The 24,490-nt window shown below is 51.1% G+C and overlaps 2 protein-coding genes across 5 annotated transcripts in view; one reads left to right on the top strand and one right to left on the bottom strand.

Annotated features, from left to right (window-relative positions):
- LOC135896966 (uncharacterized) overlaps positions 1 to 24,490 on the top strand; it is a 123,631-nt gene that overhangs the window by 5,459 nt on the left and 93,682 nt on the right. For 3 of the 4 annotated variants that reach the window (XM_070535170.1, XM_070535169.1, XM_070535171.1), the window contains exons 2-3: positions 11,274 to 11,334; positions 13,389 to 13,507. In XM_070535170.1, the coding sequence (XP_070391271.1) occupies positions 13,475 to 13,507 (33 nt within the window). In that variant the 5' untranslated portion in view covers positions 11,274 to 11,334; positions 13,389 to 13,474. The remainder of the gene's footprint in view (positions 1 to 11,273; positions 11,335 to 13,388; positions 13,508 to 24,490) is intronic. The other variant, XM_070535168.1, reaches the window with a different exon arrangement.
- Positions 1 to 24,490, bottom strand: part of ft (cadherin-related tumor suppressor fat) — a 127,175-nt gene that overhangs the window by 37,960 nt on the left and 64,725 nt on the right. The gene's annotated exons all lie outside the window — the stretch shown is intronic.

The raw sequence follows: 24,490 nt of genomic DNA, 5'->3' as shown, positions 1-24,490 counted from the left end.
CAGTTCTACGTGGAGAAAATTCGCCATTCGCCAGACTGCAGCAGAACGGTGTAATAGAAAAGGTTACTCGGAAAGCAACCTTGGGAGTATATTTAAATGTCCTGTGCGAGATTAGAGGCTCGGACCTCTGCGTTCGCACATACCTGCCTACTTGCCAGGGTTAGTCGTTCTACCGCCAAAGCTATAGCTACTAGACGCACAGGTGACGGACTGCCCGAAATACTGGAAGCTATTATATATACTATACGAGTTCGGCAGAAATACGCAAGGCGGTGGTTTCGTGAAATGACCTTGCTGATCGCGCTAAAGCTCATTTGCCGCTCCTGACCGGCCGACGCTGCAGCGACATGGCGGCTACACATGGCCACGCGGCAGACGAACTATATACTGTATGCTATAACGTATGTTACAGTGTCAAAGACAGGACGGCCGCCGACTCGCAAAGTTCTGTTGAAAACGCAACACGTGTGAACCCTAGCTCACGCCCTTCGTCGTCCGCATGGTTGGAGTAATCGCCGCGAGCTGTGTCCGACTTGCCCCCCGGCGTCTAACAGTTTCGGCAGGGCTGCACCGTTCTCGCGAGGCACGGGGGCGCGCAGCAGCGGCGGTCATTCCGCGCCTCCCGCGCCATCGTCGTCTTTGGTCGTCGTCGGCGGCCATGACTTGTTTCCTTTCGTGAGCGCGCCCCGCCTTCCAGCCGGCTCCACCTTTGACCCCGCTGTTTCCTGTTTCGGCATCAGCCGCCTTGGCGAGCATGTATACACACACTGCTGCCGCTGCGAGGGTGTGTGCATGTGTCTGCAGCAGCAGCAGCAGTGGGGGCACCGCGGAGACTCCCCATTCTTCTGCCTCCGTTACTGGCGTTTTACTTGAACCCCGAGGCGAATGTTTGCACCGCGAGTTGCGCCGACCCGCACCGTCGGCGATGCTTTATTGATGCCTGCTGGCTGCTGCTGCTGCTGGTGCTCGCGCCTTGCGTGTTCTTTCTTTTTTTTTCTTTTTTTCTTCTTCTTTTTTTTTTTAATCCGTCTTGTTCGCTCCCCAGTCAGAGGCGGTGGCGGCGGTGGTCGCAGAGGCATTTACACGTGCGAGGTCGCTCGCCCATCAATCAGGGCCTCCTTTCTTCGTTTCTTTTTCTTTGTTTCTGGTATTTTTCGCGCAGTTCGCTTTTGTTCTGGCCGCGCCCTGATTAGTCACCCTCGCTGTATAGATGAGAGCGGAGATATGGCGGAGAGGCGCCGGAAATTTTAGACTCGTTTGTCCTTATTACCTTCGAGACCATTAACAGCGAAACCCGGACACCGCCGAGACGTTATGAAAAAACGGACCGCAATCCGGAGATCGAGTCAGTCCACTACCAGGCAGCATGCACTTCGCAGTTTGCCCCATGCTGGCCGTACCGGGACTTTGACGCTACTCTAATAATAATAACAAAATAGAAAAAGGCAAGTGTTCTTCAACAAAAATAAATAATACGCTAGAATTCAAGTACATAAGAGCGCGTTGAAAACTTATTTGCGAAAAAGCTCGCATTCTTGCTTTACTCGCATGCAGTGTTGCGGTGCGCGAACCCTCTCGCTTTATCAGGTCCACTTCACGAGCTTTGGTCAGGCTTTACTGACGAACTGCTCACGTAGACACGGCAACTGGGCAACTCGTGAAATTCTCGAGGCTTCTCGCGTTTAAATATAGGGTTTTGGCACCGTGTGTATTAGTCTGCAATGACGTCACACGAAAGAGATGAGAACGGCAGGGAATTCGACCGGAACGGGCCGGCATATTGAAGGGCCTCCACCTTTATTTTTAACTTGCTGTGCTTTTTTTTTTCTAATCTGCTCTGACTTTGGTGAGTGTTCATTCCTTCCTACATTGTTTTCCCATGACTTAAATCTATAGTTTCTGTTATTTTCGATTAAATCTTTCAGTTTAGGTTCTGTCACAATCTTTCTTCCGTGCGTTTAGTCTTTTGCGCGCTGTAAGAAGGAGGCGTACAATTCCCCAGAGCGCAGAAAAATTAACGGATATCATTATCAATGCTATCATCATCATGTCACGACATGGCTCCATGTCAGCGATGAAGTAAACTAATAAATATTGGATGTATTGTTTTCGTGCCGGCTAACGTTGTTGGCCATCTTCCTTTATTGTTTCCTTCCTCTTTCTTTTTATTCTCTCGATTACGAATCCAGTCCAACAGTGAAGTTTTCGTAATTTGTGATTCCTTGTGCCACTGGAGTGTTATGGCCTGCGCTTTCAATAGTGTAAACAACTCTGTGTTTGACCGGCGTTCTTGTCAGGTTTGACCTGTCGAAGACATGCGTATGGCGGGTCGTAGCCGTTTTGCTTGCGGGCCGCGCAAATGTCTGATATGCTGCATTGCAATTATCTATGAAGTGTCTTTAGACGCTACACAAGGCCTTCACTCGCTTGGGTTTTCGACAAGGCGAATGAATGACCGCAGCTGCGACGAGTTCAGTGTTCCGCACAGTCGCGCAAAGCAGAACCGCTACCGAGTGCCTTGAGCGTAGCATGTACACCGATACTCCCCGTCTTTAGAGCGGGGCGAAACGCCTTCCCGTTTGAAGCGGCAACTCCCACCCCCGTGACTCACGCGCGAGAAAAGCAGCGCGCGGTTCGAAGAACCGTATTTACTCGGTCCCTCGTGAGGGCCAGATTGCCGCAAGCTTTCGCGGACGATCCTTCAGCTTGGCGCCTCCAAGAAGGCGAGCGGTCGAGCGTGAGAATCGTTTCGAGGAATCGTCGCGCGAGCCCAGCGTCGGAACGATCGCACGGGCAGTTCGTAATCCCGCAAGCAAGCTTTCCCGTACAGCATCAACGGCTTGCGTTGAGGACCGCTTGCGCGGATTGCTGACGTGATTCTCATGCCATGTCCCGGCGTCCTTGCGATGCTCACTGGGCGTAACGTACAAAGAAGAATCAACTGGTTTTGTTCTACGTGTTCAAAGTAAACGCACTTGTACTAATTCGGACTACAAAGGTTCCCTGCTATTATTAGCAAATCCCACCACCCAAAAGTTTTCAAACGGGGCTCTCCACTGTGCGAAAGGCCGGTCTTCGTCATTTTGCGCTGCAGAGAAGCTTGCTGACGACATTTTGAATGTGTCCTGATATGCTGGGCATGGCGTCCGAGATCGGACAACGCGCGATCTTGGATTGCATGGGCTGGGACTAGTGGATCCTCATATGGTGTTCGCCTAGGACGCTGCCGGCGGCAGGATATTGCGCGCACGTTTGACAACCCCTTCCACTGCTGAATGCAAAAATACGATAGTGTGACGGAGGCGAGATGTAGGCGAAAGATGTATTTACAGAACAGTTACAAAAAGAAAATGTAGGGCAAGAGGATGGCTGATCCGCCCTACCCGCAAGTGTCTTCATCGCTTTGCCAAGCATCGCGTTCATCCATGTACGGATCGCTCCGTAACATGACCGTGCGGCGGCGGAAGCGCTGTCCTGGCGCTTACTGTGAAGACAAGGAGCTAGTAGAGCAACATGACTTGAGCCGACAAGCATCACAACATCACTATTGGTAGCGAGGACGTAGAAGAAGCAGGGCCCAGAGGTACAATCTCTGGGCCCTGCAATTGACGTCACCGAGTTGACGCAGTACCTTGTAGGGCCCGGTGTAACGGGAGAGAAGCTCTTCTGATGAACCAACGCAGCGGCTGTAGGGGTTGGAGGACGGACGTCGGGATGAAAACCACAACTTGGGAGGGATTTATTCTACATTATTTACAAGAGACGTGAGCGTCCAGTAACAGGCGTACTGACATTACGGGCCCGCAGCAACTCGGACGCTGCGGCCCGCGGCAAGAAGTTCGAGAGAGGTGAATCAGGGAATCAGAGCATGTCCCAGAATCTCAGGTCTCTCTGGAAGGCTTCTTATAAGCCCTTCGAGCACTGCAAGTCACGTCATGTTTGACCAATGGGAGAGTCCACTCCGATGACGCCACTTGCAGCCAATGGTAGGCGCCCGTGTCGCGTGGCACACCTGTCGGGGCTCTCTGCGGTCTTGCCACGCAGACTGGCAATCCACTTGTAGGCTGGAGAAGGAGCGGGGGGGCGCTCGTGCACCTGCTTCATTGTCGGATGCCCACCTGCTAATCCCGGCGGCGCAGGAACTTGTTGGCACGTAAACTTGTTGCCTCGGCCGCTTCTCTGGAATGCGCTTTCCTGCTTTTGCATTCCTCAATTAGCTGTGCTGTAATCCGATGTGGTCTGGGGAACTCGAAGTAATCGCAGGAACCAGCTCCATATCTAACAGCTCGTCCTCGCCCCGGTAGTTCTGAATGGCCGGTGAACTCAATTCGCTGGCCAGGAGGAACGCTGAAAGAAGCTGCAGGGTACTGGGGTCGAGCCTCGTTTGACGAACTTCGGGATCCTTGGCCCTGGAGAACAAACGTCAAACAAACAAAACAACACAGCGCTGCCCCACGTGTAAGCGCAGGCTCTTCGCCCCTGACTCGCCAGGCTATTACTGCGTCAAAATGAACCCTGATCTTTTAGTTCCCCAATTTTGACAACAGTTCCAACCACCCTTCCAAACAGCTATCCATTTCTCCCCGAATGCCGACAAGACCAGAGTACTATTGTTGTTGCAAAACAAAAGGGTCGTTGACGATGCAAACAACAAATGAAAACAGCCGAACATAACTTAAGTGGCCTAACTACACGAACAGCATGTTTCCAATCTATCGCAGTGGCGTACTTATCGCACGTAATGGTGCCACTGAACAATCTGGTCAACCTCACAAGTACGTAATCACAAGCGCACTAGCCTTGTGGTCACTAAACAGAACGCGTACTTGCATTGTAGGCAAACTTTTCATTCACGCTTACTCACGTTTCTTTCCTGAAAGTCCTACAGGACACGTGACATAAACGAACAATTAAACTTGCGGGACTTACACACTCCGCAGAACTCTTAAACTAATGCGTCTTTTAATAACTCGTTCCACGCGTACTTATAATAGAAGTCAGAATACGGCTGCCCTTCAGACACGAGCAACCCAGTCATAAAGTCTGCTTCCTTCCGTCCACACAGGACACGCGCTAATGGAACTAAGAACGCTTCTCCGTGCAAATCATGCACTCACTGAAAATCTACGCGCTTAACCTTAGAAAATTCAAAAACACTTAAAGAAGGTTAAATAACACACACGCGCGTTACGATAGGCCTCTCAACAATAACCTTGACCCTTCAGGTTACTCACACATACACACACCAAAAAAAAACCTATCTACTTATTAATGAGCATCTCGCGAGACTACATGTTTACATAAAACGCATCTTTCAAATCTCGGAGCTTTCTCAAACCAAACCATAAACAAAGCTCAAACCTTACACCTTGAAAGAAAGCCTAGTCTCAAATCGCGAAAACTTTCCGATGCTCAAAATAAAATACAAAACAACACGTTTTCCTACTACGGAAGCTCTCTTGGCCTCTCATTCCAAACGCTTACGTCTGACTCATACTTTGAGTCGTACCCGGGGAGGCCGCAGTTTCAAAGCTACTCTGGCTACGGAGGAACAACAAAAGGGCTGATTCACTATCAGCTCCCCCAAGACGTTACGGTCTCCTGCCAATTTGCGTCCCCGCGCCCCGCTTTCAACACAAGCTCGATTGACCGCGTCGCTACTCCCCACCTGGTCTCGTCCTGCCACCTTGCGTTTCTTCGAACTGCACGCTGAGCTGTGAAAAGAACTACGGAACGACGAGGAGCTTAACTGCCTCGTGCCCTTTGTCCGCGTCCGTGCAGAACATTCTTCGCGGTCCCCCTTTGACCGGTGGCTCGACCATTCTGGATGCGTCAACATCGTCCTTGACGACCGCACCTTTTTCCTCGCGCCCTGCCCATTTGGGTTTCTCGCCATCTTTGGCGGCGCCTCATTAGTTACCGACTTTCGGTTTTTACTGCGCTTCTTTTTACGGCGCTTTCTCTTTGCACTCGCTTTCATGTCGCCTCGTGCCTCGTGCTGGCCGGTACACATTTCGTCGGCCCGGATCGGCCTCTTACCCGCACAGTCTAATTGATTTTCATTTAAATCAACATTCTCTCTGCCTCGACTGGCGGACAGCTCAACCGACTCTGGCACAATGCAGCAGGCTTTACTCGAGTAAGACAACTCGCACTCTTGCGAACTGCCCTCTACTACATTGCCCAGCGCACGCTGTGAATCGGCACACAGCCCGTCGGTATCGATCGCTGTCTCACGCGCACAGTCCGAATGATTAATAACGGAATCATCCCTATCTAGGCTATCTAGACTGGCGGAGAGCCGCACCGATCCCTGAACAATGCAGTTGTTCTCTCGTGAGCTACGGAGCTCGCCACCCCGAGAACTATTCTCAACTGCATCGTCCAGCTCGCACTTCACTTCTGCACGCACCTCTGGCCTGACATGGGTGCTCGCTTCTGTTGCGTCAACAGTACCCTTTTCCTCGCTAGCAACCTCGCTAACCTTACCAGCGACGCACACACGCGGTAACTGTGCCAATTTGTTCGCAGCTGGCCTAGCTGTCTCTACAGTCATCTGTTGGCACAGCACCTCGTCGCTCTCACTACGGCCTTTAACGGCCTCTGTTGCCACTAAGGCATCGTTAGCAGCTAGCCTTTTCCCTTTACTTATGAATCGGCAGCCAATCTCACAGGCACTACTCTTTTCGTCGGCTTCTGGCGAAAGTCCGCTAGATGCTTCCTCATTCTTTCGCTCTGTACTACCTACAGAATTCTCAGACAGCCGTTGTCTCTGTGCCAAAAACTGATCACAATACTGTATCTCTTTGATCAGTGCTGCCTTCTCTCTCTCATACTTTTGCTCACGCTCAAGCTTACGTTCCTTCTCACGTTCGTGACGCTGACACCTAAGAGCAAGTTCTTGAAGCTCCTGCTTCCGTTCATTCTCGCGTTCTTCACGCTGACGCTCACTCCTAAGCTCACGACGCTCTCGCAAACGTACACGACGCACACGCTCCCGTGGCTCCTGTATCACCTCCCAAGCAAGCGCAATGCTTTTGTCATCATTGCCACTATCATTAATCGCCTTTATGATAGCTGGCGTTTCCATCCGTTCGTCCGCCTCAACTCCCAAATCGTCGCACACCAACAACAAGTCTAACCTCGTCAACCTTCTAAGATCCATGGCAGCTGCCCCGACAGGTGGTTAAAACTGTTTTCCTTAATTAATTTGTGCAAACACACAATGCAACAAACTCCCGATTCCCAGAACTATCAAAATTGAACACACAACCTTTGAGTCTGGCGAATCATAAGGAAAAAAACCACGCGCTCACTTACGGTTGCAGCACCCTGCCATCCGGTTCGTTCGTCCGCTGTTGCCGGTTCCTTCCGGACTCCCTGGGTCGAAGGCTCGCTCCTTCTTCGCTACTCCCAGTTTCTTCGGACCTCTTTCGACGAAGGCTCTCTCTTCTTCGCTCTTCCCGGTTCCTTAGGATCTGTCTCGACGAAGGTTGATACGTAGCGCTGCCACCAGCTGATGCATTCGGAGGCGATCCTACCGCTGCCAACCAGATGTAGGGGTTGGAGGACGGGACGTCGGGATGAACCCAAAAACTTGGGAGGGATTTATTCTACATTATTTACAAGAGACGTGAGCGTCCAGTAACAGGCGTACTGACATTACGGGCCCGCAGCAACTCGGACGCTGCGGCCCGCGGCAAGAAGTTCGAGAGAGGTGAATCAGGGAATCGGAGCATGTCCCAGAATCTCAGGTCTCTCTGGAAGGCTTCTTATAAGCCCTTCGAGCACTGCAAGTCACGTCATGTTTGACCAATGGGAGAGTCCACTCCGATGACGCCACTTGCAGCCAATGGTAGGCGCCCGTGTCGCGTGGCACACCTGTCGGGGCTCTCTGCGGTCTTGCCACGCAGACTGGCAATCCACTTGTAGGCTGGAGAAGGAGCGGGGGGGCGCTCGTGCACCTGCTTCATTGTCGGATGCCCACCTGCTAATCCCGGCGGCGCAGGAACTTGTTGGCACGTAAACTTGTTGCCTCGGCCGCTTCTCTGGAATGCGCTTTCCTGCTTTTGCATTCCTCAATTAGCTGTGCTGTAATCCGATGTGGTCTGGGGAACTCGAAGTAATCGCAGGAACCAGCTCCATATCTAACACGGCATGGCGGCCATAGGAGGAGCAGCAGCCTGGCGAGAAGTGCACGCTTTTGTGTCGGCTGTCGTAACGAAATTTTTTGGGATTCTTGCGAAGCAGAGCTTGAGTCGGCCGTGGGCAAGTTGACGAGCTGAACTGGCTCGAGCAACTACGTCACTGGCGTATTCATTAGGTGAGTGTGGAGCCGAAGGAAGGAGAGTCTCGAGTGGCAATTAATGCAGGATGTCGGCCAAACAGTAAATAAGACGGTAAATATCCAGCGGTGTAATGCGATGAATTGTGCGCACAGGTAGCAAATGGTAACTTGTTGAGCCAGTCACGGTGACCGGGTGAAACATACATGACCAGCATCTCAGTTAGCGTTCGGTTCAGGCAATATGACCGAAGGGCGAGTTGACAGAGAGTAAGTGCTTTCGCCACTATAAACGCTGTCATCTGGCAAATGGAAGCAAATGGCTGTTTTAACCTTTGCGTAAATCATGCGTATCCTGTGTAGTTTGCAAAGATTGCGAGCATATTCCTTGTCTAGTCACATTTATTCTGCTATGGTGTATCGCAAAACCAACGACGACGTCGGTGTAATTCAGTTTCGAGAGCACAGAACATGACGAAGGCGTGTGCTAAGTTCGGAATGCTTCCCACAAATATTCGCAAATCAAAAGAAATTATTGAATATCTCGCTTTTTGCACGCACAGTCCCAAGCCTATTCACTTTAACAGGATGCAATAGACGAAGCTCAGTTCTGTTTACAAGTTCTCATTCGCCAAGATGCGCGTTCTATTCCTGCTGGCTCACGTTTCTTTTGGTCGTAATAGGTGCTTTCTTTTACGGTTTACTGCTGTCGGGGATGGCGCCACCGTGGGTGGTGCTTGTAGCGGTTATGGTCCACATTACAGTGACTAACCGAGTAACAGCGTACAGACAAACGCGACGTGACACCCGCAAGCCAGTAAACGCGTGTAATTTTCGGCGTGGTGGAGGCGAACGTAGGCCGGATTCATGCGTGACAACTTGTAATTTTCAGACAAGCGAGCGAAAAGCACGCGACGCTGCGGTTGTCTGCAGACAACGTTCACAAATTTACACGCCTTGTGGCCGGCTGCTACCACATAGAAGGGTGCGCGTACTGCGAGTCACGTTCTTGATGTTCTTGTTCAAAAAAAAAAATTAAGTGGGCATTATAAGCAGTACACTGCGAACGCGAGTTTTACGAAGACGTAAGACGCGGCGGATAACAAGCAGAAGCAAAGCAAAACACTTTTGGGCCAACACAAGAAAACGCGACCACACCGAAGACAACAGCTCTACTATGGGTCCCTTCAAACTTACGTAAGGATAACGAAGAGCGCGGCATTCAGCAACGCTTACACTGATACGAATGGGGTCAAGAGGTGAAAGGATATGCGCGTCACTCGAACGAAACAAACGTGATTGTTTACGTAGTGTGAATGCGGAGAACACATGTTCAAAGCGCGCCTCGTGCACAGCCGCTAATCAACGAGTCACGATGACTCGACACGCCTCGCATAACGACCCGTGGCAACTCGCGCGTCAGGGCGAAGGGATACGCAGAGAACGGGCCACCACAACCGGTGGTCCGTGACAGTTCACGTCGCCCGGTCTCTCTGGTCGGCCTTCGCAAGGGAGACGGGAGGAAGTGCGCCGATTTTGGGCGTTTCCCCAAAACACAGCCGCCCGGCCCTTTACGCGAGAAAAAGCGGTGCCGGCGCGGCGCCGCTCGATTAATCAGAGCTGTGTGACGCGCGAGTGCGCGGCCGCACGTACAGCGTAGGCCGGACACATGGTTGCGCGTAGGAGGAAGAATGGATGGATGCGTGCGCAGCTTGGTGCGTTCCTCCCGAGCGGCTTTTCGTGATTTCCGGCATGACGCCGCCGGCGCATGGACGAGACCCGGGCCTCGACCTGCAGCAGCGACGCCCCAGAAGCAGTCCTATACACGCTGCCGCCATGACTTTGTGTGCGTGGGGCCACCCACTCGGTGAGCGCGCACTCGAACGCACTCGAGCAGGGAAGAGCGCCCCCTTCGGTGGTGGCTGAGGGGACGAGGTGGAAGGGGGGGGGGGGGCTTTAAGAAGAGAAGGGGGGGGGGGGGGCGCCCAGGTGGCCGCTAGCTCCTGCGGCGAGGGCTTCCCCCCGCAGCGCTCTCCATCCATCAGGGCTCGCTGCTCGGCCTAAGGGCCGAGGTAACCAACGCGCTTCGCAGCTTGCCTGATGGTACCGGGGGTTTGTGCTCAAAGAAAAGCGATGAAAGTCTAGGGGAGTGGCTGGACGGCCGGCCTGCCGGCTCCTGCTCGCTTTAAGCAACGGCATGCAGGCGCACCGAAGCAGGCACGCTCTGGCCCGCGGCTACAACGTGTATAGGTCTTCTAGGAACGTTCACCTTTTCCTCGCCCCATGTCAAGTGACGACACGAGAACAAGAATAAGCTTCGAGTTTCTGAAACATTGCACTGATGTAAAAAAAGTCCCCAATGTGAAACTTTCCTTGAGACTTTCGTGCACGCGTGCCAACTTGACGCAGCGCCCTTGATGGAAGAGGTCGTCTGCGCAACACTCGGTCTCATTTGCACGGGGAATGCGAACACGATCTCCTCCATAAGCTCTGTATGCAAATTATGTGAGCTCATAACGCTTGCCAAGTTGTCACGCGCATTCTCTGCGAACCTGTTGTTTAAAACTTCCCACGATAACTTCCATAATGTTAGCAGCAAGAGTGCTTGCGTCGTCGTATACGCGGGGCATGCGTGCATGCATGTACAGCACCAAGAGTGGCAGAGTCTGGTGGTCTATAGCTGTGTGCACCGTTTTCTCAAACTCGAGATTTAACTCGATGACACTGCATGTTTTTAGAATACCGCTAAGTGTAACGAGTACAGTATAGAATCTCGTTGACACAAATTTCTGCAGGTGCGTAGAGTATATGTCGTCGTGAAATGCGAATGCGTACTTGTTTATTTGCTGCTTATCGCGGTCAAGAAATTTTCCGCCTTTGTGAGTTTGTATACCGTTGTAAAGGCAAGTTCACTCTCCAGGCAGCACGCAGCCTTTCCTTTCTTTTCTTTTTTCTTTCATATTTTTAATTCTTTTTTTATTTATTTCAGTTGTGCGTAGTTGACCACAGAGATATCCAACGAGCTGCGATGCGACAGAGTGACATCGATGGTGAGTAACCTTTGTCGTCGCTTCTCACTATACTCTCTATGACACGCGCCATACACACATATATATGCATAAATACTGTGCATGTGAATATTGTGTGCATTAGAGAGGGGGGTAGGGAGAAGGAATGAGGGTTGCAACCTGGCGTGGTACCTATAAATGAGTGACCTATGAACAAAAAGCTCATTGGCTTGTTCGTATGAACCGTCACGGCTTGTGAGAACATTCACATCACGCCGAAACGTCTTCAGTTGGACACGTGAGGTTCGTGCCAATTACTTGAAAAAAAAAATTATTTTGATCCAGAAACCCGTAGCAGCCGTGACGGTGTAATTGTATACTTTTCACGTCTGGTCCATGGCCACCACCCCGTGCGTTGATTTCGTCCGAGTGCGCTGGCAACGCATCACGGCCGCATCATCCTGTATGTGCTCGCAACGCGAAGGCTCGGCTGCCATATAGACTACGAAGAAGCGCATAGAGTGGGGCGAGTGGGTTTCTGAACGACGCTGCGGACGGCTCGAATCCGTTGTGTGGAGATGGAAGGTTGTTCGCGCGGGCGCATTGAAGAGAAAACGTGAAAACTGGGGCGCCTATCTGCACGTTAGCAGCGCGACCGACGCTGGTGACGTAAAAGTGGGAATAGCTCGAACCGGTCCAACCATCGAAGAGCGATGAAAGGCTCGAGGGCGCCCTGGCATCGTATACCTCCCCCTCTGGTCCCCCCCATTTACCTTCACGGGCTGCTGCCCCGTCCCTGGCCAGGCGATGTGCGGCGACCGCGTGGCGGGCAGAAATTGACGGGCGCTTTCGCGCCGATCGCGCCAATGTGACCTCGTTTGTTGGCGCACACACATGCGCCGATGTGTAAGGAGGGCGACCGCATGTAATTTCGAAGACGGTGAAACGAATCTTATGTAAGCTGAAAATTCCCGCACATTCCTTTGTTTTCGCTGTTTCTTTTCATTACTTTAATCATTTCCGACCCCGCCGAAATCCGTAGTGGTGTTTGTGCGGCAGTGTTCTGACCTACTGCTCGACAGCGTGGTGTCCGTATTTCGTTGTCATTGTGGGCTGCATAAAGAAACAAACGGGTGTCGAAGGCACGAGAGTTCCTTGCAGAATAAATAAATAAAACTATATGGGGGCACCTAAGCGATTCTTATGATGCGTAAATGCGGGAGCATTACTTGTCGCCGGTGCTTAAAGTCAGGGGGAGGCCCGGGTGAGGGCGGGGGGGGGGGGGGAGGTTGAGGGGCGCTCCCACTCCATTTTTTTAAAGGAGTGTTCACCTCGGTTTCTCTAGGTTGCCAGTTATTCATTTAGTTGTGCACTATAAGTGATGTGTTATACCAAAGACGCCTGCATTTTGTCCACTTTTGTCGCTGTAAGTAGTTGTGAAACCATAAAATTGTTGTTGTAGTGCCTGAGGTTGTCAATTAAATAAAGGCAACTAATGCTCTGTGTTACAACTAGACTTATATGCTTTGAGTTCACATATCTTGAATCCTTTACCTCGAGAGTTATTTCCGAAAAAAAGAATGTTTACATTTCTTCCTAAACGCTTGATTGAATCGGCACTATAAATAAATGCCCGAAATACGCTCGTAATACATTTATTGACAAAACACCCACAGAATATGTTTAATTCTAGAACAAGTTGGCTTCACTACATTGCTTGAAATTGGGTTTTATTCTTTTCTTATCCCGGCTTCTATTCTATTCAATTCTATTCTATTCTATTCTATTCTACATATATATGAGCGTGTGTGAGTGTGCGTGCGTTATACTGGTCGGCGCCCTATGAGAACATCCCCTTCACGGAAGGGAGACTTTTAAGGCCTGCTTGTCATTGAGTGTGTCGCTGAGTTTAGTGTTGCTGTGTTACGTTTCCAAGAGAGAGAAAATGATAAATGAAAGGTAAGAAGGTTAAGCAGGACTAAGCCCGGTTGGCTACCCTACACTGGGGGAAGGGAAAAGGCGAAATAAAGATTAAGAGAAGAGAAAGTCTACTGTGGATATTGCCGACGTGGTAACAGTTTTCTGCTCTATTACAGTGACGGTCACTCAGTCCTGACAGTCGCTCAATCCGGTAGCTTTCAAAAATCGCAGCAGCGCTTTTGTGGCCTTTTGTAGCTGCGATATGCGAGGCCATGGTCCCAAGATCTCGTTCAAGGTGAGTGGTTTTCTGTCTAATTCAGAGCTGTGCAGAGGTCAGGTCAGTTTCAAAAGTTGGGTAGAAGCACAGTAGATGTTCTGTAGTCTTCTTGACACCGCAGGCATTGCACTCGACGCCATCAGCCATTCTAATCAAACACGTTTGCGAGTGTAATGTTGCTGCTTATGAGGTCACAGCAGCTCAAGACGACAAACCGGCCATATTGCGATCTATCAGCTTAGTTTTATTTGCGGAGTTCTCATTAGTGTAGTGTAATTCACGCACATTTCGTTGATTATTCTTTCTCGATGACACCACTTTTTGGCACGATGGCACCGCTTTGCCGAGCGATGACAGCACTTTCCCGAGCGGCACCATGGTATAGACAATACATTTCATCATCGGGTTCGTAGGCGAACTCCATCTGATACTCTTGGGGAATGTCGCAGTCGTCGTCCGACATTCCCTAAGAATAATATTCCCCAAGCTCTGGGAATAAAAGGCACCTTTCCTGACACAAGCCCCGAGTTCTAAGAAGTCCGTCTGACGTCGGCTCCGGACCGTGAACCTCGCGCGAGGAAGTGTGTGTGTGTGTGTGTGTGTGTGTGTGTGTGTGTGTGTGTGTGTGTGTGTGTGTGTGTGTGTGTGTGTGTGCGTGTGTGTGTGTGTGTGTGTGTGTGTGTGTGTGTGTGTGTGTGTGTGTGTGTGTGTGTAGGTGTGTGTGTGTGTGTGTGTGTGTGTGTGTGTGTGTGTGTGTGTGTGTTTAAACCGTCCTGCATAGAGGCGACTTCTTACGATGACTGGACGGCCGTTTCCGTCACCTGGGTATCGGGGGAGGACCGTGTGTTTATAAACCGCTGTTGTGCGGATGCTCAGTGTACTTTCTCAAGCAGTCATGTTAGACTGATGCACTTTCTCTCGCAGTCGTGCTAGACTGATGAACTGCATGTAGATACTGTTAATAAACCCATATTCCTCGTTATCGATGAGCAGCAGTCCTTCCCTTCATCAACGCCCTCAGCGTGGATAAGTTGGACGACGGCATGGGCCAGCTACCTTCTAATTCATGCCGGACTCCAATCTTGACAACGGGTTACGAGCGATGGGATTGAGCCCCCAATCCTAACAGGGAAAAGTCGAGACAGAAAAAGCTAATATAAAAACTAATATTTTATTGCGGATTCTGAGCATATATATATAACCCATCCGGATCCGCTGAAAAGACGAAGGTACACTGCCACGTGCAGCTTATATCAAGAATTCAAGCTATTTCTTTGATAAAGCCATATAGCGCTTGCCTTGTCTCGACTTGTCCCTCGTCCTTACTGCGCTATATGTTACTTGCATTTCGAATGACGGCGGTGGCGCACAATGAGCCAAGTAATGCTCTCGCATTAATAAAGTGGGAAGAAGCATTTTCAGGTGCGACATCCCTAGGTGGCCTCACAAAACGTCTCATATACACGCCACTCGGTCCACCGATGGTGCATTCCCTGCACGCCGCTCGTAAGATGAATCGAACTACCACGTGCTCAGCTTTAGTGCCGGTTTGCGAGATGATTCATGCGCCGTGGAGCATCGAGGTGCGAGCAAAGGGGCCTGCGATTAGTAGCGCCCCGCAGACAGCGAATCGCCGATGTGGTGTGGGTGCTTTGTGGCCTGAAAAATATGTAAGTAGGACGCGCCGTTCTTGCTGGTGTTGCTGATGGCCGCGCGCTCACAGGGCACATGGTGGGCGCGTACTGTTCCGGAACCGAAGGATCAAACGTAAAACGGAGCTGCAGCCAGAGGTCGCCGATGCCTTCTTGCTCTCGCAACGCATTCTTGCATTTCGGAGATAAATGTAGACAAGACGAGGCACGCGAGTTCGGAAAGGGTGGATGCACACAGCTACAAGAAACAGCTATAGCCGTCTTTTGGGGCCACTCCTTTCTTGAGCATAACCCCTCGCGGCAAGAGCTAAAGGGGTAACAACCCCGTCTCTTACGCGCACAAGCATCGATGCTCCTTCGCCACCACGGTTGTAGACACGCGGTGTTAGCGCGGTTTCTGGAGGTCGGGTATCAGCTGATCACCGGGTACACGATACGGGGGAAAAGGAGGCGGGTGGAGGAAGGCACCGCTAATGTAGCAACTTCGAGGTTACACCGTCAACTCGGCACAGCGTTGCGGATGCTACCCCACACCCATCCGATTCTCTTACCCAGTGCAAGCTCATTGGACACACAGACGCGCATCCCACACATCGGTGCGCGCACCCACCCCCACACGCCGAGGCAACCCTTTCGGGGTCGGCCCGAAGAATGCACACTGCGGCGGTGTCCTGGAGGCGGCATCGCGGCCGCATACATATGCAGTTCAGCCGGCGCGCGAACGAGCGAGCAGTTCCGCCATCGCAATGGCCCATTGCGGCGCCTTCTATCCTCGCCTGCTGCGGCAGTATTGAAGGAAAAGAGGGGAGCTCGATCCTCACTCACAAAAGGCGTTCCTCTCCGGACGTGGGAATCGTTCGCAAAGCGGAGCGTCGTCGTCTCGTTCGCTCCCAAACAGCGACGGCGTCCGGCCTTTAGCCTGGCCCGGCGCGCTCAACGTTGAACGCTCGGGAACGCACGCACGCACGCACGCTCCGGCCTGCCGTCGGTTCGCGAGCGGTCGTGTGGAGCGGGGAAAGGTTGTGTGTGCGGCAGTCGTTTGGGGGGGGGGGGGGGGGGGGGGGGAGGGCGAGCGCTCGTCTGTTGCCGCCGCGAGGTGCGCGCCCCGCCCAGGCCGGACGCATTGCGGGAGGCGTAGCTGCCGGACGCGCCCGCTGTGCGAATCGGCCCGGCGTGCAATCTCGGCCCTGATTGGATTCCTCGGCCGCTAGCGAGCCGCGCCGCCCCCTCCACCACGACGCCCACGCGCGCCAACAGGTGGGCCCCGGGGAATCGGGACACCGGGCGCGCGGTTTTTCGCGCACTCGTGCTGCGGGAGCGCCGAAGAGAGTGGCGCAAATGGGGCGAAAGTTGTTGTCAGGGATGTCTCACCCACTGTGCCATATTTCATATCTAGTTCGAGTGCCCTGGACCTGGATTGTGAGGTTGGATGATAAGAAAATATAATCGAGCGAGAGGAACCCTTACTCGTCCTGATATTTCGATGTATGCCTTAGTTTAATCCAACATTCGAGAACGCTAACAATCTCGCATAGAGCAATGATCACCGATGTGAAATTATGAGGTTTAACGTCTCGAAGTAAAACCTGTGTAGCCTCTGAGACGCAGTAATGGATGGCTGCGGGTTAATTTCAACCACCGGTTAACGTGCAACAAAAATAAGCGTACGAGAGCTTGAAATTCGAAACCGAACGGCAAATTTGTCGGTAATCGAACCCGCACCCTCGTGCTCAGCTGCAGAACGCCACAGCACTGAGCCACCGCGGCCGGGTATACACAGTGAGGAAAGTAGTGTATACACTCTATATGCAGCATTCAAATGACTCCACGTGTACTGCACTTCAGAAATATGCTTCACTCTTCAGGATTGTAGCGACACCTGCCTGATGGCATTCGAGAGCAGCGCGCGTGACCATAGAGATAAGCTGTTGCCTCTGTATACCGCATCATATGTCATATCACCTCTGTGGATCATTTGAAACAGGCGGAACCTCGCTGCACGCATGACCGGAAAGGTTTATATGAGAAACATAGCGCCACTAAGGAAATGCATAACTCTATTCAGTCCGGCTTCCAATGCACGTATATAGTCTGTGTGCCAGTTTCGTTTGTTTTATTATTTTTTTTTTTATTTGTTGGCGGCATGCAGTCACGGAGGCGATTGCCGATAATTCGCGCTGCACGCTTCGTTAAACCGATGCATGCAACTTTCCCTCCCATGGTAAGCACGGAGTAGCAAGGAGAACAAGAAAATTCGTTTGCTACCGAAATATCTTGGGCATTTCCGCTGTATACAGTGAAAGCTCGGTAATTCGAACTTCAATAATTCGAATTTATGGATAATTCGAACTGTACGATTTGGTCCGGCCAAGCTCCACAGAAGTCTATGTATAAAAAAGTTCGTTAATTCGAACGCGAGAAGGTTCCCTCACGGATAATTCGAACTACGCTCGCCTGGCACACGGCCAGAGAAACGCGCCTACTGCCTACACACAAGGCTGTATTGCCTCCGAAACGGAGAGAACGTCAAGAGAAGGCAAAATCGGAAAAAAATCTAACCGACGCGGGGTCAGCCAAAAGGCAGCGGCGGTTGCCGCCTCTCTGTTCTACGTAACTTCCGAGACTTCTTGCCCCTTGCGAATCTCGGAGGCTTTGCAAATCTTGTACAGCTGCTAATGTTGTGCGGAGATGGCACGGCAAGTGCCAAAACACAGCGAATCAAGTACGTCGCAGCTGCGCTTGCAATCAAGAACCAACGAATCAGGGATTTCGCCACCTTCACACGTTCAGCGTCTTTGTCTCGGCAGTCTTCATCAGTTGTGCACCTCTGTTTTCAGCTTAGGAGGTATCGGCTGTCGCGATTCATTGTGATGGTGTTAAGCCTCGGCTAACGTTCGTTTCTGGTGGACATCGGTGGTGTGGCACAGTCGGACCCAGAGCTTCGACTTGATCACTTTCTGACACGCCAAATTTCTTACATGCCCTACTGCTTCCAACTCGCAGTGTACTGTTGCTTCCCTTCACTTTCGTTAGTTCGAGCTTTCGTTAATTCGAACTGAAGCGGCTTCCCCTTGCGGTTCGAATTAACGAGCTTTTACTGTATAGGCAAAAAAAAAAGAACACAAAAGGGAAGTACACAAAATTACACTACGTATGTCGTCAGCGTCGTATTGCGTCACTTCGCATCCGCTGTTTATGTGTACGTATCGGTTACGAATTATCCAAGGAACCGCGACTATAGCCCAAGTGTCTACACTGTTGCAAGTCTTCTGACGTTCTTCCTGCAGCATGTGTTTATAGCAAGCACATCACAACCTGCGTATACGTATACCCGCGTAGTGCGCGCGCGCACAACGATGCCACATACGAGACGACACGCTGTTCCCACCAACGTTTATATATTTGTTCCCGCAGCTGACGTGTTCGAATTGCTCAACAGAATTTCATATGTACGCATCGTACATAATCTTAACGATGTAAGAATACCCTTAGTACAAGCAGTATTTAAAGAATAGAAGCTCTTTGCGCATAACTGCATTTAGTCGATTTAGTGGACGTCCGTCTCCTGTCGTATGGATCCGCTTTGCCCTAAAACCGTGTAGAGGATTTTCGTTCTACAGACCTTAAAAGCACCACAGGGGCGCGACATGATGCAACCTACAGCTACTCAACAAAGCTCACGCACTTGCATGTGGCTTCGGCTTCTTTTTTTTTTTTTTTTTTTTGACGGAGTTCGTACATGTTGTGATGGAGACAAAAGGTAAAGGAGGCAGTCATATTTGCAAGCCGTATGTATTTGCAGAAGTCGCGTATGGCTTAAGGGCCACGCGCTCACGCTTGCTTGCTTGTCGAACACCTTATTCGTATTTGCTCTCACTCACTTCGCATTATATGTGTGTCCTTATATAAGATCTATCTTGCCACGAGGTAGAATTACGGCTGGCCAGTTGCCGTAAGCAATAATAAAAATAATAATAATAAAGCAATAATAATAAATAACCGCACTTTATAAACTTCAGCTACGTGGCTGGCTGCCAGCCCCGTTCGATTCAACCACATGCGCTGTACGTGGCCGTGTTGCCGAAACTCGCGCGATCGCTGCCCCGTTAGAGACCGCCGTGTGTGTGACGCGAGCGCCATTATGCATGCCCACACCCACAGGCAGTTAGCGTGGTGCGTTTTGTACGACTGGCGAAGTCCGACTGGCTCGATGCCTTGGCCGGCAGGTGAAGGCGCTCCTCGTTGCAAATGGACCCGCTTCCACGGAGGAGAGAAGAAGGGAAGAAGCCTGCAAAGCTGTGGACGGCGCGCTGCTGCCGCAATTTCCGGCGCATTACAGACACCACAGACGTATTTGTAATGCGCGGAGGGAAAGAAGTAATGGACGCCAGTTCAACGGTCGCCGGTTCGCTAAGCGCCGACTGTGTGTGTGTGTGCAAGTGGCTTGTTCACCTTGCAGCAGCAGGGGTCAGTTCTACTTTGCTTTTGTTCTGAAAAATAGCACGTGCGGCCTGGTGGTGATATGCCTGGGTGGTGATGAGGGCATCCGTGGCACTGGCTGCGCATTTTCGCGCTTCGCAAATCATCGTTTCCTGCACCAAATCCGGTGATTTCTTTGTGCAGGATCATATTTGAGACCATCTCCACGTGAGTTTGGGTAAATATGTGTTCCAGAATTTGCTGCAGAAGGAAACACTGCAGCAGACGTAATGTGTGCCTATTTAGAATCTATTTCGTTGTTTGTATACATTCCGCTTTGTCGCTTTTTGATTAGAAATTCGCGAAAAGCGTTGTTTCGGTCATCGTCTGTCAGTTCGCTGCCGCTATAAGAGGTGCTGATTGCGACAAATTTTTTTTTTTTGCCATTCTAATATGCTGCAGCCCTTGTAACGACTAATGCATACGAAAAAATCTGCGTCTTTCTTTGTCTCTTTGTTCTTCCTATATCCTATATATGTATATCCTATATATCGATGGTGGCATTGCCGTTCCGTGGGCACCGCGGATCAGCCGCCGTGCGACTGCCAGTTTGTAACGGCGCCAGCGCCTGTTTCACGTCTCGTTGCGCACTTATAAGCTGTCGTTGTTTCAAAGGGACAACACCCATGGCCATGACCGCTATTGGTGTGAACATGTATTTATAACCGGCGCTGCGGTGCGGCGGCGAGGTTCGCAGTCCGCTGCAACGGGCATCTCGACGCAAGGCACACAGAAAGTCGCGTTCGGTATAGCTCACTACATCAAAGTGAGATGTACTTACGAAGCCGTATAGACAAGAGTATTTCTTGTCTAGCTTCGTAGCCCCAAAACAAACTCTCCTTAAGTATTTCATGGTCGACTGTTTCCGCACGCATGTGCACGTGTAAGTGCATATTCGTGCACGCGAAGACTTTATGTTGCAACCTGTTAATTGGCGCTAACGAAGTAACAACGTTGAGCCAGAAAGTGTTACTATATATAGGCCCTTGGCCTGTTCATCCATAGTCACAACGATGCGAGTATACTTCATTAGACGCTTTTACAATTTTCGTTAACACAAACCTAAATCTATAAGGCCGTGAACGGGCATGTACTTAACACGGACACGGACGTTCATATAGTCGCATATCGTCATCATCACTCCGGATACGTACACCCTTATTTTTCTCCTCTAAGCAGAGGACTTCAGCCCGACCTCCCGGCGTTTCCTCTATAGTTATCCTCCCTTCCCCTTGTCATTGAAGGGCTGGAGAGGAACGTTGCAAATCTGTAACAAACAAACGACACGCTTCTGGTGCTGCGCCTGAGATACACCCCGACGACTCGTCTCATGCATGCGGCAAGCCTCGTCTCGCAAGTGCAACGGAAATATAAAGATAAGAACAAACAATGCGTGCGCTCGTCTCCTTTGATTGTTTGTCTTTCACTAAGTCACCCCATTAAGCACGCGAAATCAACTGTAGCACAACGTCACATGTAAACGTCGCATTGGGTTTAAAACTGGTGGCTCGCAGCTACATTCCGGTAATAATGTCGCGTATCATAGCGGAGAAGTAGCGTAGGCGTCACGCCAGATGACGTGGCATAAGACGGTGGACGCGATGATGGTGATAGTGATGAAGTACAGCTATGACATTTGCATCGGGCAGGCATTTGGAAATGGTCTAGCGAAAGAAAAAGGAATATTAACAGTAAGAAAAAAAAGCTTTCCCTGAAGCGACCAGTTCTTTTTCACTTGCTTATGCTGGCGTAAGCGTGTCGGCATCAACATACTCATCCCGAAAGCACCTTCCTTTTTTTCTTCGCTTGGTTAAGCGCCTTGCTAACACAAGAACGCTTATATAGCTCACTGCAGTCAATTACAGCGTGGCAAGACGTTGCCACCAGCGCTGTTCTTGTCGGACAACACGTCCCCCGGTATATGTGAAAGCTACAGTAAATCTCTGCTATACGCTAAAGCTCTCAAAAGGCAGCACTCGAGAGTCGGGCTATATGCGCGCTGCAGCGCTGCGTTCGGGTTGGACGAGTGAAGAAAGGAGCGTGCGCAGTCCGGATGTCGGCCGCCCCGCGTACACAGCGTAGGGCGGATAACGCGGCAGGTGCTCGCGAGGAACGCAGAAAGCGAAGCAGACAGGAGGGCCTCTCCCGCGTGTAATGGCTGCGCTGCTGCTGCCCGGCCAGTTCCGTGGTGCGCCCTCGAGCAGGGCGCAGCAGCCGCGCTCTTTTTGCATGTGATGCGGGCCGCCGCCGCCGCTGCGCCCTTGGGGCGGCCGCTCCCAGCTAGGGGTCTGGGGACGAGTCCGCCGGCCGGCCAGGGCGTTGCACGCTGCCCAGCCCACAAGGGTGCGGCCCGGACGGCGCCGCACGCAGCCGCTCCCGCGCCATCCGCGCGAGGACGGTATAGCGCGGCCTCAAGCCGCCATTAGAGAGAAGAGGTCGCTATCAGAGCGGGGGAATTCCTCCGCCGGTGCAGTTCCCTTATGAGCTATGCTAAACGAAGCGCCGCGCGCTCCCCGAAACAACACCGGCGCCAACAGAAAAGTGGCCCGTGGAAGCGCGGAGTGCGCGCGTCTATACACACACGCACAGCAGACGCGAGGCAATCGCGGCCGTCTCCGGCCGCGGGAAGAAGATTCACGGCGATTAAAGTAAAGCCGAGGTTGGCGCGGTACCGAATCGGCTCGCGTGGTATACCGCGCTCGTGTATGCCTTCTTATCACGTGGTCCGGCTGCTCGCGCTCCGCATTTAGCCGCGCCGCTGATATCTTGCCGAACGTCTCGAGCTGATTGCACTCGCGCCGCTCTTGGGGAAGGCATATGCCGAGTCTTTGAAAGCCGCTGCGGCAACAACCGCCCCCCGTTCTTCTTTAAGCGTATGCTGTGCTGGAGATCGCACACATCTCAGCACCATCGCGCGCTCTTGGTGGCGGAGGCTGCAGGCATGTTTACACACACACGCTGTACGCGGAACTGTGTATGCTTCAGGCGTCGGGACGACTGAGCTCGCGGATGTGTAACCGCCCAACGGCACCGGCGCTCCCCTATCGGCGGCGGCACTAAATACGCGCGCGTCCTGCACTGCACCCGTCCCGAACCCCACGCTGTGTACAGCTGAGCAGTATTACGCGCTGAAGATTGTGCACAATTACATAGGAAACGAGAGCGCTCGAAGGTTGTCCGAAAGAGCCTCGACCTCTTGCGGGAAGAACGATCCCCCATATACAAACGGTATGTACACCGAGGGCACGATCTACGGCGTCTCGTGAGGTTTCTGACCCGGTTGCCGCCTGTTGGAGGAAGCCAATACAGACACGCTATACATGTACAGTGAGAAACTCGCGTATGCCGCAAGTGCGGAAAAAAAAAGTGGAAAATTCTCGCTCAAACTGCGGAACCGTAAACAGGTTGCGGCACGATAGAATGTGTTAGCTTATAGTTCTTAATTGGGCTTGTGTGTTTGTGTGTGTGTGTGTGCGGTGTGTGCGCGTGCAACAGTCGTTTGACGAGACTGCCGATAGTTTCGAACAAATATGCGCACAGAGACGCAGTCTATGCAGCGAAATTTGCCGAGGTGACTTATAGTCTTGTGACTCGGGGTTTAATTTTTCATGCGCAGTAGCAATTCCAATCAGCTTTTATGAACTCATCCTATTGTTGCGAAGTGTCTGCAGGAACTGTCTTCATGCTGAAGTTCTGCAATGATAATAGAGACTCTGCATTTATGAGCGAAATGACTTAGGTTTGAATCGCCCAGTCTTCGTGACGTTTTTGTATATTCTAGTTAACGGGAAGCTCGCTCATATTGCAATCGACCAACATCACACCGCCACAAACATTGTAAAGAGTCCTTCATATAAAGTTATCGCTAGAAGAATAATATTGACAATGTTTTGTCGCAGCCAGCTGCGAGGACGTGACTGGCGAGAATCTCTGTTGAGAGTCTGCATTTACGCTGCGCGTGTGAAGAACTCCCTCAATCTATACACTTCTATCTTCCACAGATGTGCGTCTCAGTCGCGCTATGCAACCCAATGCGACGATCATCGGCCGTACCACTGAAGACGTCGGTTCTCGCGACACCCCTGAAGCTAAGCAGCATTATAGCTCTGTTATAGTCGTTGGAAGGGATACGATCTAGATACGTCTAGCTCTCGTGGCTGCACTTCTGGCGTAGGAGAATTCATATCAGGGTTGTCAGGTATTTGCAGGTACATTTGCAGGCTGGTGGCGGGAAAATTTTCGAGTTGGCTACTTGGCTACCTTTAAAATCAACAACTATCGACAAGCCAGACAAATACACGGTATAGTTCGCTGTTCTACGCCTCTTATGATACAGACGATGTGCAACGGCCGTCCTTGCAACCGAAGAAATTCATTCAACAGGAACATCTGGCTCATTCCATGGAACGTCTTCCTTTATATTTCATTACTCAGAAAGGTTATAAGGTAGAAGCAGACGTTTTATTACGGTTCCATGATGAATTAGAGTAAAGTCATGTAAGAATAACACATCAATATGTAACTATAAAAACTATTAGAAAAATACTTTTCCCAAGCGATAAGAAATCCTGAACAGTATGTTGTATCCCCTTGCAAAATTTAACTATGCCACAGGGATACATTGACGAATGGCTAAAGAGCGAGAATTGTTCGCACGACATATTCGCCACGGTACTAAGTTCAGTGACAACTATGTGCGTTTACCTAATTATTTATGCAGGGATAACAATTCCCGAACACGAATACGGAACCACCAGTTCTAACTTGATCCCCAAAGTCACGTTTCAAGTAAGTCGAAGGACAATAAACATAACAGCTCCAAAAGAAGCACTTCTTAATCGGCTAAAGCAATGTTCTCCTTTTAAGTGAT

Source organism: Dermacentor albipictus, chromosome 3 (genome assembly GCF_038994185.2).
Source record: "Dermacentor albipictus isolate Rhodes 1998 colony chromosome 3, USDA_Dalb.pri_finalv2, whole genome shotgun sequence".
In the NCBI taxonomy this organism is placed as follows: domain Eukaryota; kingdom Metazoa; phylum Arthropoda; class Arachnida; order Ixodida; family Ixodidae; genus Dermacentor; species Dermacentor albipictus.
Note: the sequence above shows the minus strand (reverse complement) of the source record. Positions and strands in the feature narration are given on the sequence as shown.